This window comes from Dipodomys merriami, unplaced genomic scaffold (assembly GCF_024711535.1).
Source record: "Dipodomys merriami isolate MVZ:Mamm:240054 unplaced genomic scaffold, mDipMer1.0.p SCAF_3, whole genome shotgun sequence".
Lineage (NCBI taxonomy): Eukaryota > Metazoa > Chordata > Mammalia > Rodentia > Heteromyidae > Dipodomys > Dipodomys merriami.
Window position 1 is genome coordinate 83,213,757 of NW_027204492.1, and position 15,888 is coordinate 83,229,644.

A 15,888-nucleotide genomic window follows, 5' to 3' on the forward strand; every position below is an offset into this window, starting at 1 on the left:
CATGATGTCAGAGCTCACTGTGTCTCCCTTTGAGCACCCACATTCTGTTAGAGTGTGCCTCTGCCTTTCTGCTTGCCTGTTTGCCAGCTTGCTTACTCAATAAAGCTCTGCCGTGTTTGGTGTGTGTGTTTTTTTTAACCATTGTGACTTGTCCTGAAATTCTTATTCTTTACTCAAAGTCAAGGGTCTGAGACTAAAACCCTAAGTAAAGGGTTTCCTACTTTTAGAACAAAACTTCAAAAACCCAAACCCTCACCCAGAACCATATATTTGATGCTAATTCTGGGGCTTGAATTTAGGGCTTGGGCCTCATCCCTGAATTTCTTTTTGCTCAAGGCTAGCACTCTATCACTTTGAGCCACACTCCATTTCCAGCTTTTTTTGTGTGGTTAATTGGAAATAGGGTCTCATGGACTTTCCTGCTCCAGTTCGCTTCGAACCTCAATCCTCAGGTCTCAGCCTCCTGAGTAGCTAGGATTACAAGCATGAGCTACCAGCAGCCCGCTGACAGTGTGATATTTTGATATGTCTGTGCAATGGAGTATGATCAAATCAGAGCAAATAGCATTTCCTTCACCACAAACAGTTGCTATTTCTTCATGGTGGGAACATTTAAAATCTCTTTCTAAAATTATATTAAGTGAAGTAAGCCAGGCCCAAAGAAACACAGGTCCCATGGTTTCCCTTATTTGCAATATCTAGTATATGTATGAGTCAAGCGGAAAAGGTCAGATAATGTGATGTCAAGAAAATGAACCCTTAGATGTGTATTTTAATGTTTTTTTCTTTCATGCATGTGTTTCTAATGCATTTATAAGATTATCTCTTTGTTGCTTTGTATGTCCCTCCCCCACAGTATAACCCCTGCTTTCACTATATTTGATGTCAGTATAACTTGTGGAGGAGATGGGGAAAAACCAGTTGTTTAAGGATACAGGCGGACCTGTTGCAACAATGAGAAGTACAAGTTGTCATGCCCAAAACGAGCTTTACAATGTCGGTGGGGGGGGGAGGGGGGGGGGAAGGAGAAGGATTGGGATTGGGGGGGGGAGGGGGGAGGCTGGGAAGGGACGTGAAGGGTAACCAAAGGAGGAGGCTGCAATGCTTGGTAAGAAATGTACGCATTATCCTGCCCATGTAATTGTAACCCCTCTGTACAGTATGTTCACAAATAACATAAAATTAAATTTAAAAAAATAAAATAAAATAAAAATAAAATCTCTTTCTACCTATTTTGAAATATACATTGCAGCGTGTAGGAGTGATAGCATAGTCATGAAATGCACACTTTACTGCTGTTACCTATAATCATGATACTGAACTAAGGAACACAGGGTTTTATCTCTGTCCACATGTTGATGGTACCTGTTATTTGTCTCTATTCAGTCTCCCTATTCTACTCAACCTCCGGACAACTCTGGTCTGTCCTCTATTTAGATAATGTCAAGTGTTTTAGTTTCTACATGATAACATGCGCCATTGGTAATCAGGACACAGATTTTGAGATAAGAGTCAAAGATATCATTTGATGCCTTAAGTTTAAGACTAGTAAGTCTTTCAAGTAGTTGCTTAGAGGATTAATAAAGTTTCTGAACCTTTTCTCTTCCTAGCCAGAGAGTTGAAAGGTTATGTTGACAAAGACAGTGGAATATAGACAATTTTTTCCCCTTTGGAATATAGACATTTATTCATGTAAATAGTAAGCTGTGTGCATGGCTTTTATTCTTAGTACTTCCTTTTATCTAACTCACAGTTTAGTATGGAAAATACAGTATGAAAAAGAAAGCCAAGAACAAGGCCCAGATTAGAAAATAGCTTTGAAAAATTAAGCTGGTAGTTAGGCACCGGTGGTTCACTCCTGTACCACTGGCTACTCAGGAAGCCTAGTATATAGTGTTACACTGGCTCCTTTATATTTCATTCAAGTGGGGGTCCTTTTAAATAAGCAACTTGATTGGGAAATAAGGGGCTTATCAATGTCTCTCAATCTCTGTCAATCCAATTGTTCCTCAATAACTTAATGGGCAGCTGGCATCAGAGGACTGTTGCCTACCTTGCACTGCTTGATGGTCAAGGTCAAATTCTGTATTGTTGGCTTGTTAAATGCAGTTCTCACACTTGCCTTTTACCAAAGAGCACACAATGGAGGGGAGGTCCCTTGGTAGCAATGCATGGCCTCAGGCACACTTAGCTCAACAAAGATCTCACAGGATACTCACAGAACAAGAGACCACATCACCTATGCTAATCTAAATGACACTTATTATGTGCAAATAAGATATTGTGGTGGGGCTTTCAGCAGACAGAATTTTCCATTTCATAGGTATTTTGTGACAGTCAGTCCTAGTGGCCCATGTCAAAGACAACCATTTTGTGTGTGAAAACAGTTAACAAAATTGGTTTCCCGGGTGTATTTCTATGTACCTTTATAAAAGGATTTATTCACCATTGAAGATTCTCTGCCAAAAGTACTTAGTATTTTCCAAACTGATTTACATACAATGTGGCTTATTTTCTTTTTCTTTTTTCTTTTTAAAATCACAAACAGCATTTTAAAGAAATAAAAAGTAAACTAGGAAATAGATTGCATATAAACAATACAAATTAACTGTATGAAGACATATTTACTACTATATATCCATATATATATGGATATATATATATATATATATATATATATATATATATATATATATATAAACTAGACTCTCAAGTACTGTAATAAAAAAAAGTCCAAGGTCAATATTTAAGAGGTAACTAGGCAAAACATTTGGAAGAAATTTCTTTTCTTTTTTTTTTTTTTTGGTCGGTCGTGGGGCTTGAACTCTGGGCTTCGGCGCTGTCCCTGCGCTCTTCAGCTCAAGGGGAGTGCTCTACCGCTTGAGCCACAGCGCCACTTCCGATTTCCTAGTGGTTTATTGGAGATAAGAGTCTCACAGACTTTCCTGCCTGGGCTGGCGTTAAACCTGGATCCTCAGATCTCAGCCTCCTGAGTAGCTAGGGTTACAGGTGTGAGCCATTGGCACCTGGTTACTTCCAGCTTTTTGATGGTTTATTAGAGATAAGGGTCATTGGGATTTTTTTGGCTAGGCTGACTTTGAACTGAGATCCTAAGATCTCAGATTCCTGAGTAGTTAGTTACAGGTCTGAGCTATATGCACCTGGCAATAAGTTTCTTGTTATCTGTTGTTCTGCACATAATTCACACAGTAGTTCCCAGTGAATTTTGAATTGCTCAGTTCTTTCTATGTAGGCATATGGCCTTCAGTAAAAAGAAATTGTGATTAGAGGAGGGGCTTTGTAGAACTTTTATCAATATTGACATTTCCTATTATGTATTCCCACAGCATGGGGTATATGCTGTACATGTTTGGTGCTATCTTACTGTACTGTTTGGTTTTGGTCACCATTATTATTATTGTTGTTGTGTTTGATATAATATATATTTGTTGTTGTTGTTGGTGGTGGTGGTGGTCATGCAACTTGAGCGCTGTCCCTGAACTTTTGTACTCGTCTAGTGCTCTATGACTTTGAGCCACAGGCCTCCTTCTGGTTTGGAGGTGGTTAATTGGAGATGAGTCTCATGGACTTTGCTATCAGGGCTGGTTTTAAGCCCTGTTCCTCACATCTCAGCCTCTTGAGTATCTAGGACTACAGGCATGAACCACCAGTGCCCAAGCTTATTATTATTAATATATTTTTAATTTTCTTTAGTTTAACAAAACAGTTGCCATACAAGAACAGTTTATGGACACAGTGCCTCTTGATCAATGACATCCTTTAAAACAGTCTTACCCATTCCCCTCCCACCCCACTCTTCACTCACTTTTCTTAAATTTTAGGTTGTTTTGAATTTTTGCCATTTAACAAAGCAATTTATGTGTACAATCTGTGTCATCCCTTTAACATCTTTACATGTTCAATCTACCTCTTGTTATTTTTCTCAGTTGTGTGGCATGTACAATGCATTCTTCTCATTTCCCCATTTCCCCAGTTCATTCTTCTAACCTCTCTCTGCTAGCCCACCCCCTTGTAAATATCTGTACCATTGTTATTGAGATTTTCTTCTGATGCTTTTTTTTTTTTTTTGGTCGTGGGGCTTGAACTCTGGGCCTGAGACCTGTCCCTCAGCTCTTCAGCTCAGGGTGAGCACTCTACCACTTGAGCTACAGTACCACTTCCGGTTTTCTGCTGATTTAACGGAGATAAGAGTTTCATGAACTTTCCTTCCTGGGCTGGTTTGAACCGAGATCCTCAGATCTCAGCCTCCTGAATAGCTAGGATTAAAGGCGTGAGCCACCGGCGCCCAGCTTAAGGCTTCTTATAACTGTCATTCAGTTATAGGCTATATTTGTATGGTACTTTGTGTTCATACATTTTCATACCTATTCAAACAACACATTCTAGGATATTTGCTCTTACCTACTTCTCTGTACATACTTGGAGGAGTTCAATGCAGTAAATACTGAGATTCAATATTCATTCTTACTAGGTGACAATCTACTGAATTTCTTTTTTTCTCACAATTTTCCCCCTCTTTCATTTTCTTCAGACTCTTTTAACATCAGTCTCCCTATGAATAAATACCACAACACCTAATTAACAACAACTAAGGACATTAGAATTGAGGTCAACTCTCCCTTGCATAGCAAAGGAACCATTTACTCTGAATTTTTAGTTGATGGTTCCATCCGGGGCTGTATTTTTGAAGATCAAAGTACAATATTCATCCATCCTTTTTCTTGATAGATTAGTAGGAAACATCCAATTTTCCTATGTCATCCTTTTTTTCTTTTGGATGGTAGTGGGGCCTAGGCACTGAACCTGAGCTCTTTTTTTCTCAAGGCTAGCACTCTACCACTTTGAGCCACAAACTCACTTCCAGTTCTCTGGTGGTTAACTGGAGATGAAATTCTCATAGACTTTCCTGCCTGGGCAAGCTTTGAACTGTGATCCTCAGATCTCAGCTTTTTTTTTTTTTTTTGGTTCTGGTCATGGGGCCTGAACTCTGGGCCTGGGCGCTGTCCCTCGGCTCTTCAGCTCAAGACTAGCGCTCTACCACTTGAGCCACAGCGCCACTTCTGGCCTTTTCTGTTTATGTGGTGCTTAAGAATCGAATCCAGGGCCTCATGCATGCAAGGCAAGCGCTCTACCACTGAGCCACCTTCCCAGCCAGATCTCAGCTTTCTGAGTAGTAGGATTACAGGTGTGAGCCACCAGCACATGCCTAGAGGCATTTAATTGTTCCTAGCCTTAGGTTCATCAGTGACTCCTCCTTGGACCCAGGTGGCATCTATGTAAACCTGAAGGTCAAATTTCTACTAAATGTCTATTCCATCTATGGTTTCACATGATCTGCCATGTCCACTGGCCTGGCACCAGTGGCTGACACCTGTAATCCTAGATACTCAGGAGGCTGAGATTTAAGGATCACAGTTTGAAGCCAGCTGGGGCAGAAAAATCTGTGAGACTCTTCATTAAACTACTCAGAAAAAGCCAGAAGTGGCACTGTGGCTACAGCCTGGAGCAAAAGAATCTTAGAGACAGTGCCCAGACCCTGAGTTCAAGTCCCAGGACCAGTGAAAACAACAACAACAACAAAAAACCACGAACAAAAACTTACATAAATGCATGCAACACCCAAGATGCAAAATCAAAGCTTCTGAGATACTGAGCTTTTTGGCAATTACCTTGTGACTTATAGACAGTAAAAAAAAAAAATGAAAAGTGAGATAAATAAGCAATATATCTTACTTTTTAGCATCCCCAAATATGATCATATGTTTGTTAAAAGTAGGTAAGATTCTACTCAGAAGCTTAAAAACCACTGCTTCGAAACATTCAAGCAGCTGAGGTAACTGGAGGGACAGGAACATTACTAGAATCTAAGATTGGGCAGTGAGTGTGTTTGTTCCTCTCAAATGATGTATTGATTCAGTGCACAAATCAAAATCTAACTAGCCTTGAACTGAAAACGCTTTGCACAACTACTTAAAGGTAATTTTTGTTGTTGTTGGTCATGGAGCTTGAACTCAGGGCCTGGGCACTGTTCCTGAACTTTTTTTTTTGGTCGGTGGTGGGGTTTGAACTCTGGGCTTGGGCACTATCCTTCAGTACTTCAGCTCAAGGCCAGCGCTCTACCGCTAGAGCCACAACGCCACATCCAGTTTTCTAGTTTATTGAAGATAAGAGTCTCATGGAGGAAGTGGCGCTGTAGCTCAAGTGGTAGAGCGCTCGCCTTGAGTTGAAGAGCTGAGGGACAATGCCCAGGCCCAGAGTTCAAGCCCCACGACGCACAAAAAAAAAAAGAGTCTCATGGAGTTTCCTGCCCAGGCTGGCTTTGAACCGAGATCCTCAGATCTCAGCCTCTTGAGTAGCTAAGATTACAGGCGTGAGCCACCAGCGCCTGGCTCCCAAACTCTTTTTAGCTCAAGATTAGCATTCTACCACTTTGAGCCACCATTCCATTTCTGAGTTCAAGTCCCATGACCTAACCTACCTTTCAAAAAAAATGAGCTTATTTAAAAACATAGACATAAAGGGAGTAGAATAGCCTAATGATTTAAAAAAGGCAAAATATTTTGGATTACTCACACTACTTGATTTTTTCTTCTTTTTTTAAAGTTGTCATTATTAAGGTGATATACAGAGGGTTTATAGTTTCCTAAGTCAGATAATGAAACTTTTTCTTCTTTTTTTCAGTCTTGGGGCTTGAACTCAGGACCTGGGCACTATCCCTGAGCTCTTTTTGCTCAAAGCTAGAGCTCTACCACTTGAAACACTGCCCCACTTCCAGTTTTCTGGTGGTTGATTGGAGATAAGAATCTCCGTACTGGAAGTGGCGCTGTAGCTCAAGTGGTAGAGTGCTCGACTTGAGCTGAAGAGCTGAGGGACAGCGCCTAGGCCCAGAGTTCAAGCCCCACGACCGACAAAAAAAAAAAAGAATCTCAGTACTTTCCTGCCCTGGCTGGCTTTGGACCAACCCTCAGATTTCAGTCTGAGTAGCTAAGATTACAGGTGTGAGCCACCAGGGCCCTGCCGTGAGCATATTTTCTTTTTTGCAGTGTCATCCTTTTCTTCACTCTTCCCCAGTTTTTTCTTTCTCATCCTCGCCCCCGCACAAAGTTGTCAACATAGTGTCTACTGAGTAACAATGCTGTATTTTTTCAGCCCTTTTCCCTCCATTTCTGTGCCTTCCCTAGCCCTCCCCCACAAGGATGGATAAAGGAACAAACAAGACAAAAAGAAAGAAACAAAAAACCCAAGAAACAGACAAAAAAACACCAAAAAGCAAAACAATCCATCTTTACCAGCAGTCATGAGGAGGGGAGTGGTTGGGGTGGGGGTGGGGGACCTAGCTTCCATTTCTTGGAATTAATTTTGATAAATATAATTTTATATGACCAGAGGCACAGAGGTATTGTGCCTTTGTGTTCTTCCCCTAAGAGTACCCACCTTTGGTCTCACTGTGTGTGAATGCCTATAGTTCTGTATGATTTATTGTCCCAGTGTATATATGCATATGAGAGAAAAAGCACACCGTTGGTCTTTCTCAGCTTGGCTTATCTCACTTAACATGACTTGTTCTAGGTCCATCCATTTCCCGCAAATGACAATATTCTTTCTAATAGCTGTGTAAAATTCCGTTGTGCACAGATACCACATTTTTTGATCCAGTTATCTATTGTAAGGCTGTTTCCATAACGTGGCTATTGTGAAGTGTAGCAATGAAAATGGATGCGCAAGTCACTTTACAATACCCTGGCTTATGATGCTCTGGGTAGATGCCCAGGAGTGGTATGGATGGGTCTTAGGGACACACTACCTGGTTAAGGCTTATTTTATCACCATGGCCATCAGGAGACTGTAGTAGTGACAGAAGTGAGGAAATGAGAACTTAATCGTAAATTCATACCTCTTGAGTTTTCAATAAAAATGCCAAGGTGTTTCAGTGGGAAATGATGGTGCTGGAGCAATTGCACATGGAGAGGCAAGTGAATGAACGAACTGTGACTTTTATTTCATTCTATATACAAAAGTACTTTCTCTTCTTTTTTTTTTTTCTTTTTTGTGGTTGTGCTCGAACTTGAACTCCGTACCTGACGTTTGCTCATTGGCTGGCGCTCTGGAGCCACGCCTCCAGCCCCTCCCCTCTCCTTTTCTTTTCTCGTCTAAGTCCCAGGCTTTTATTCTGGGCTCCGGAGCTGTCCTGGAGTTTTTGTGCTACAGGCTTAGCGCTCCACTAGTTGAGCCACAGCTTCACTTCCGGCTCTTCCGAGGTTAATTGGAGATAAGAATCTCACCATTCGAGCCACAGCTCCACTTCCGGCTTTTGCTGGTTAATTGGAGATAAAAGTCTCCTAGATTTTCCAGCCCCCGCTGGTTTGGAACCGGATTTTCAGATCTCCGCCTCCTGAGTAGCTGGTATTTCTGGCGTGAGCGCGGGGCACCTGGCTTTCTCCACGTCTTTTAAAATGTATTCTAGAAGTAAATGCCAGCGAGTCGCTGCCCGGGGGCAAGCTGATGAGGAGGTGCACTCCGTACCCACCATGCCCGGCATATTCTCCAAGAACCCCGACCTGGAGTTTGACTCTCTGCAGCCCTGCTTCTATCCGGATGAAGACGATCTCTACTTTGGGGTCCCGGGCTCGACTCCCCCGGGAGAGGACATTTGGAAGAAGTTTGAGCTGCTGCCCACGCCTCCGAGATCGCCCAGACGCGCGGTCCTGGAGCACAGCGCGGTGTTCTCGCACTGGACCAACGAGATGATGTTGGCGGAGGCCGATGTGTGGAACTACGCAGCCGAAGAAAATGCGTTCAGCCTGGGGGTACTGGCCACTCTCACCCCAAACCCCGTCATCCTCCAGGACTGTATGTGGAGCGGCTTCTCCGCCTGCGAAAAGCTGAAGCGCGCGCTGAGCGAGAAGCTGCAACATAACCGCGGGAACCCGAACGCCGGCCCCGCCACCCCGGCCCTGGGACCGGACGCCACCAGTTCCCAGGGCTGTGCGCAGGATGAGTCGGCTGAAGCTAGCTGCACGGAGGACGCTTTGCCCGCCAAGATCGCCCACTCTGCCGCCAAAAGCGCGGACCCCGCTCTGGCTCTGGCGTTTCCATTCCCTGGAACCCAGCACGAGCCGGCGCTGGCCCCCGTGCCCGCCGCTCAGGCCAGGGCTTCCATGGCCAGATCTGCAGTAGCCCGGGCTGCCCGGACCACTGCCTGGATGGTCGCCCCTTCGAGCTCAGGCGGCCACCTGGCTATAGGTGGGGGTCACAATGCTCTCAGCACCTCCGGAGAGGATACTTCAAAGGGTTCAGACTATGGGGATTACGGTGAGGAAATCGATGTGGTGGTGTTCACTGAGGAGAAGTATTCCTCCTCCCCCAACAACAACGAGGCTGCGACCACATTCATCACCACCTTGAGCCCCAAGAACGCAACCCTGGGCCTGGGGCCCATGCACTCCAGTGAGCTGATCCTGAAGGGCTGTGTCCCCATCCACCAGCTGCACAACTACGCGGCTCTTCCACCCGAAGTGGAGATGGAGGATGCACCTTCTCCGAAAAAGATCAAGAACGAGGTGTCCCCACGGCCACTCAAGAGCGTTAGCCCCGCAAAGTCTAAGAGCTCGAGCCCACGACCTTCCGGCTCAGAGGGCGAGCGTCGCCGCAACCACAACATTCTGGAGCGCAAACGTCGCAGTGACCTGCGGTCCAGCTTCCTCGAGCTCAAGGATCACATTCCCGAGCTGGTGGAGAAAGAGAAGGCCGCCAAGGTGGTCATCTTGAAGAAAGCCTCCGATTATATACACGCGCTTCATGCCCAGGAGCAGCAGCTTCTTCTGGAAAAGGAGACCTTGGAGGCCACAAAGCAGCAGTTGCTAAAACAATTAAATGCACTTTAACTTGCTAAGCCTTAACCAAATGGACAGTCACTGTCATTTTGCACGTTTTGGTTTTTGGTTTTTTCTTTTTTAGTTTTGTGTTGAAGTTAAGGATGTTGGTTTACTTTCCAGTCGGTTCCTCCTGTTTGGATCTGGACCTAGGGACAGGACATATGTGGCATTCTGCCACAATCCTGGAGAAGTTTGGTGGTGATGGTGACCCGGCAGCTTCCTCCATCTCAACTTTGGACATGGACAGCCCAGGGATATTTGTGACAGTTGGGAGCTTCTGGGGCTGTGGAAGTCACCTTGTTGGTTTCCAAGTTTCCAAACACCTGTCATTCCGTCTTGTTCAATGGTGCTCAAGTTCCAGCAGATGCCGCTGACCACTTGGTGCCTCTGGGGGACAGTTTTGTACATACTGTTGACATAACCACCTTTTCTATCATCCTGGGTAATTACAGGTAGCTTTTGCGGCCAGTATTAAAGTGCAAGTTCACACGTAAGTACTACAATAATATCTCAATGTTTGAGGAGAATGTTTGTATACACATACATTGTTAATCTGTTATGTACTGTACTACTTTTTACACTGCCTGTATACTTTAGTATAATGCTGATATATGACTAGATTTGATACTTATATTTTCATACAAAAATAGGCTGTGAAAGTTTTTAGTAGGTATTACTTTATCACTTTTGGGACTAAAAACATTTTGTAAAGTTTACTATACACATATATGCCTTTTTTTTTTTTTACCTAGCCTGTTTTCTGACTGTTAATGTATTTTCATGTTGATGCATAGAACTAGATAATGCAAAGTTCTGTGTTTAATTTCTTCAAAAATGTATGTATTTAGTGCTATATCTTATAGCACTTTGTTTATCTTATAGCATTCATGTTTATGATAATAAATAGCAGTTCAATGCTTTTTTTAAAAGAAAGTAAATATAAGAGATATGGTTAGAAAACAAAGTTATAAGTCTTCTAGAAGATAACTCAGGGTACCCTGTCCAGGAAGGCTCTGCGCCCTTTATTTTGCTTCATTTAATTTAATTTGTGCCGGTCTTGGAGCTTGAACTCAGGGCCTGGGTGTTCAAGGCTAGTGCTATACCAGTTGAGCCGCAGCTCTACTTCTGGCTTTTTAGGTGGTTAACTGGAGATAAGAGCCTCACAGTCTTGCCTGCTGAAGCTAGCTTTGAACTGCAATCCTCAGATCTCAGTTTCTTGGGTAGCTAGCTCCTGGCCTCATCCCCTTTATACTGAGACCACTGAACTTCCCTACAGGAGACCCTCACCACTGGCTATCTTGTGGTTTAGTAGACCCAGTCAATTTTGTCTTCATTTTTGGATAAGAGACTGATGCTTAAGAGGAGAGAATAGGGAGGAGTTATAAAAGGTTTTCAGTTCAAATCCTCTCCTTTTCTCTTTGTTCATTGCTCTGACAGTTCCTGTATGTTCTCAATATGAACCAAATGATCCATGGGTTAGGTACAGTGGCATACACTTGTAACTCCAGCTGCTTGGGAAGTAGAAGTAGAAGAATGGCAAGTTTGAGGCCATCCTGGCTAAAATTAGTGAGTCCCCAATTCAAAAACAAAATAAAAACAAAAAGGTCTAGAGGAATTCCTCAAATGGTTGAGTGCATGCTTAGAACACATGAAACTCAGGGTTCAGTTTCCACTACCACAAATATAAATGCCCCACATTGGAATGAGGATTCCTGAAAGGTTCATATGGTAAAGGGTTATTTTGCCAGTATAACATTTTGAGGTTTTGGTAGTTTAAGAGGGTGGGGCTTTGGCAGGTTCTTTCTACCTGTTATTTCCACTGAAATGTCCAGGATGAAGAGGCACTATAAATAATTTTTCTTTAATTGTCTCATATTTTATTATACTGTTGTGTAGCTGAATAATACAGAATATTTGACACAAAAGACTGACAGGCACTGATATCACTATATACGTGGAAGTATGGAGGAGACTTTGGAGTTGATCAGTGGGAAGAAGTTGGAGGACTTTGGAGGGGCAGGCTAAAGGAAGGCAAGAGTGTTTACATGGATCTCAGTGGCTGATTCTGGTGGGGGCTCAGAAGATACTAATGTCGATAAAGTGTGGGTACGTAAGGTCCTACTGAGGAGGTTGCAGGTTTTCCTGGAGACTTCATTTGAGAAATGGACCAGAGATAAGTATTTTAGAATGCCCTTGTGGTTATGAAAGGTCATGCTGATGAATTTGCAAGTTCACATAAAAACTTCATTTGAGAAATGGATCAGACGTAACTATTTTGGTGTTGCATAAAAGTTTTTAAGGTATATAGTGTCCAGGCTCTGAGTCTTTGGGAGGCTGAGTTTAAAAGTAGTGGACTAGTTTACTTGGTGGAGAAGATTTAAAGGAAGAAAAGCATGCAGGATGTATATTACTAGTAGCTTTTCATCAAGTTTACAGTGAGAATTAGAAAGAAAATAAGGAAAAGAGTTAAGGGATTTTAAAATTTTGCAACTTGTCCAGAAAAAGTGAACATGGAGGTGTGTAGTAGGAAGAAACAGCTATCAAAATTAGCTTTGTTTTAAAAAAATGAATCAAAGACATGTTCTTTGCATCAAAATAATAGGAAAGATCCCATGAAGGCCTCTCAGAAATCTAAACATCACCCCATCCATCAGATTCAAAAGTGCAGTAATACAAATTTATGCTTTTCTCAAGGTTCATTTCTCTGTCCTGCTGACAAGGCACTTAGAAACTGATACCACTGTGGTTCAAGTCAGCAGACAGTGCTATCTATGTAAGGCTTATTCTTCCAGCAGATATTAGTGCTATCCATGTGAGTCTGGTTTTACAGAAATACATAAAAATTATGGAATCATGGAAGCTTCAATCAGGATGTTAAAGAAAACTTGGAGATTGCAGGCAGTGTGCTTCAGGATGAGAGTCCCTGCAAGCAGCCTCTAGTGGAGCAATGTGTAGTGATGCCATGGAAATTGACAATGTTATGGAGACCAAAGGAAGATAGTGAAACCAGCAAGACCCACTGCTTCCGAGGGAAAGCTGGAGACAACAAGCAGACAGCTCAAGACAGTGGTCATGTTGGCGGATACTAGCAAGCCATAGAGGCAGGGATTACTAAGCCCCTAGGAACCCAGATTTGTCTATAGTATAGTTGGGATGATGGACATGGAGAGGCAGGGTTTAATGTTTGCCCTATTGGGCTTCAGTCTTGTTTTGGGCCAATCATTTGTTTCTATTTCCCTCTTCTCCATTGAATTGAGAATGGATGCCATATCACTATCATGATTCTATCTTGGAAATGTGTAGCTCTTTTTATTTATAGCAACTCACAGCTGAGCTTGCTTTAAATCTATAAGGTCAAATAAGAATTTTCCTAATGGTTACTTGGGCATCTGATGGTTCTTTCTATTTTTGCGGGGGGCGGGGAGGAGTAGCTGGGGGGGGGGAAGGAGGGGCAGGTGTTGTGGGACTTGAGCCTGGGCATTGAGCCACAATACCACTTCCAGCTTTCTGGTGGTTAATTGGAGTTAAAAAGTCTCACAGGACAGGTGCCGGTGGCTCACACCTGTAATCCTAGCTACTCAGGAGGCTGAGATCTGAGAATCGCAGTTCAGCCTGGGCAGGAAAGGTCATGAGACTCCTATCTCCCATTAACCACCAGAAAGCCAGGAAGTGGCGCTGTGGCTCAAGTGGTAGAGCGCTACCTTGAGCTGAAGAGCTGAGGGACAGCGCTCGGGCCAGAGTTCAAGCCCCATGACCGACAAACAAAAAAGTCATAGACTTTCCTGCCTGGGCTGGCTTTGAACCATGATCCTCAGATCTCAGCCTCCCAAGTAGGATTATAAGAGTGAGCCACCAGGCCTTACTCTAGACCATAGACAGCCAGAATGACAAATGGAGGTGTTTGTAGGTCATGGGCAGCTGACAGCTGGGCTGAAGGTTGAAGACTGATAAACTCAGAGCCTCTGTGGAATTAAGATGCAGTTCTAGGTAAGAAGGAGAAGGGAGAAGATGGTGAGAAAGTTCCCTGCAAAGGACTGCTCAGGGTTGATGTGAACAAAAGAAGTTTCCAGAACCTCAGTTTTCTCATCTGGTAGGTAGTGATAGAAGTGCAATTTCCATTAGTTGAGTTGGTGTGAGAAAACATGATTCATTTCAAATGGTCAGCCAAACATTAGTACAGAATCAAATTGAGGTAAATGCTTGCAATGGATTTAGGCATATTTCCTTTACTCAGGGTTCTCAAGAGGAACAAAACCAATACAGTTCATGTAAGTGTGTGGGGGTTATTATTAGGAATTGGTTCTTATTATAATGGAGGTTCAGAGGTCCTACAATCTGCCAAATGCAAGATGGAGAATCAAGGGTATCGATTTTATTTTTGTTTTGCTTTTTTTTTAAATTGTGAAAATACCGTGCAGAGGGGTTACAATTACATGAGCAAGGTACTGAGTGCATTTCTTATCAAGCATTGTTGTCTCCTCCTTTGCTTCCCCTTCCCATCTCCCCCCCCCCACTCCTCCCTTCCCCCTCCCGTACCAGTTTTATAATTCTGTCTAAATCCAGAATTTTCAAAACTAGGCAAATAAATTTTTTTTTTTTGGCCAGTCCTGGGGCTTGAACTCTAGGTCTGGGTGCTGTCCTTGACCTTTTGCTCAAGGCTAGCACTCTGTCACTTGAGCCTCAGCCCCACTTCTGGCTTTTTTGAGTAGTTTATTGGAGATAAGAGCCTCACGGATTTTCCTACCCCAGTCATGGCTTCAAACTGCAGTCCTCAGATCTCAGTCTCCAAGGTAGCTGTGCTTACTGGAGTGAGTGGCTGCTATCAAACAGCTGGCTAGCAAGTCAATTTTATAAGTCACAGAGTGTGAGTGAGGGCCCTGATGATAGGTCAGCACAGGGAGGCAGAGCAAGCTTCAGCAGTTCGCCCAGCAGGTGACACAGTGGCAGTTCTGTCTTGCACTCTCTGTGCTGTCCCTAATCAGTGTCAAACTGTAGGCAAGGGACATTGTGAGATAAGGGGCTGACTGTAGTTCTTCTGGCTGAGGGCAGCTGTGTGTTATAGGCAGAAAAAAAGGTCCCCAAGCAGGTCCACATCTCAACCGCCATACCTTTTTTTCTGTTGGTTATGAATCTGGAACTCAGGGCCTAGGCACTGTCCCTGAGCTCTTTTGCTCAAGGCACTTTGATCCACAGTGCCATTTCCGTTTTTTGAGTGGTTAATTGGAGATAAGAGTCTCACAGGGATTTTTCTGCCCTGACTGGCTTTGAACTGTGATCCTCAGATCTCAGCCTCCTGAGTAGCTAGGATTACAGGTGTGAGCCACCAGCGCCCAGCAATCCCCACTTAACGGGTGACAACAGCAGACATGCATTCATTCAGTTTTGCTCCATGTCCTACTCTTGGTGACTAAGATATCCGCTCATTAACCCTCATGCAGTAGTATCAGAATGGAAAGCTATCTCCCTGATGTGAGAAAAGGAAATTGAAACACAAAGTCCTGAAGTCACTTTCCCATTGTGTAATATAGCTTGGAGTAGTTCTTTAAATATGTTACTCCAGCTCCTATTGTTAGTCTCAGAGAACAGTGCCCCCACTCACAGGTAATTCCCTTACCACATCAACTTTCCAAACAGGAATCAAGAAGCCTCTGCAGCCTCCAGGATAAAAGGGAAAATCTTGAGTCCAAAGACTGGTTAGGAATTTTACCCACAGTGTTTACATTTAGACCAGTCTTCCAGGGGTTGGATGAGTGGCTCAGTTGGCAGAGCACTAACCAATAAGCGAAAGCAGTGGGTACCAAGTTTGAGTTCCAGTCTTAGCCATTAAAAAAAAAAGCCAGCTGTGTGCCAGTAGCCAATACCTGTAATTCTAGCTACTCAGGAGGCTGAGATTTGAGGATTGTGGTTCGAAGGTAGGTTGGGCAGAAAAGTCCCTGTGAAATTCTTATTTCCAATAAACTACTCAAGAGGCCAGAAGTGCTGTTGTGGCTTA

The 15,888-nt window shown here is 43.4% G+C and overlaps 1 protein-coding gene across 1 annotated transcript; it reads left to right on the forward strand.

Moving 5' to 3' along the window:
* Positions 1-8,353: 8,353 nt before the first annotated feature.
* LOC138839594 (N-myc proto-oncogene protein-like) lies at positions 8,354-10,582 on the forward strand. The gene has a single exon (XM_070039166.1). The coding sequence runs from the start codon at positions 8,475-8,477 to the stop codon at positions 9,903-9,905; it is 1,431 nt and encodes a 476-aa protein (XP_069895267.1). The 5' UTR covers positions 8,354-8,474; the 3' UTR covers positions 9,906-10,582.
* Positions 10,583-15,888: the final 5,306 nt, after the last annotated feature.

Excerpts from the sequence above, each read along its gene's own strand:
- LOC138839594 (XM_070039166.1), top strand. The coding sequence starts at position 8,475 with ATGTATTCTAGAAGTAAATGCCAGCGAGTCGCTGCCCGGGGGCAAGCT.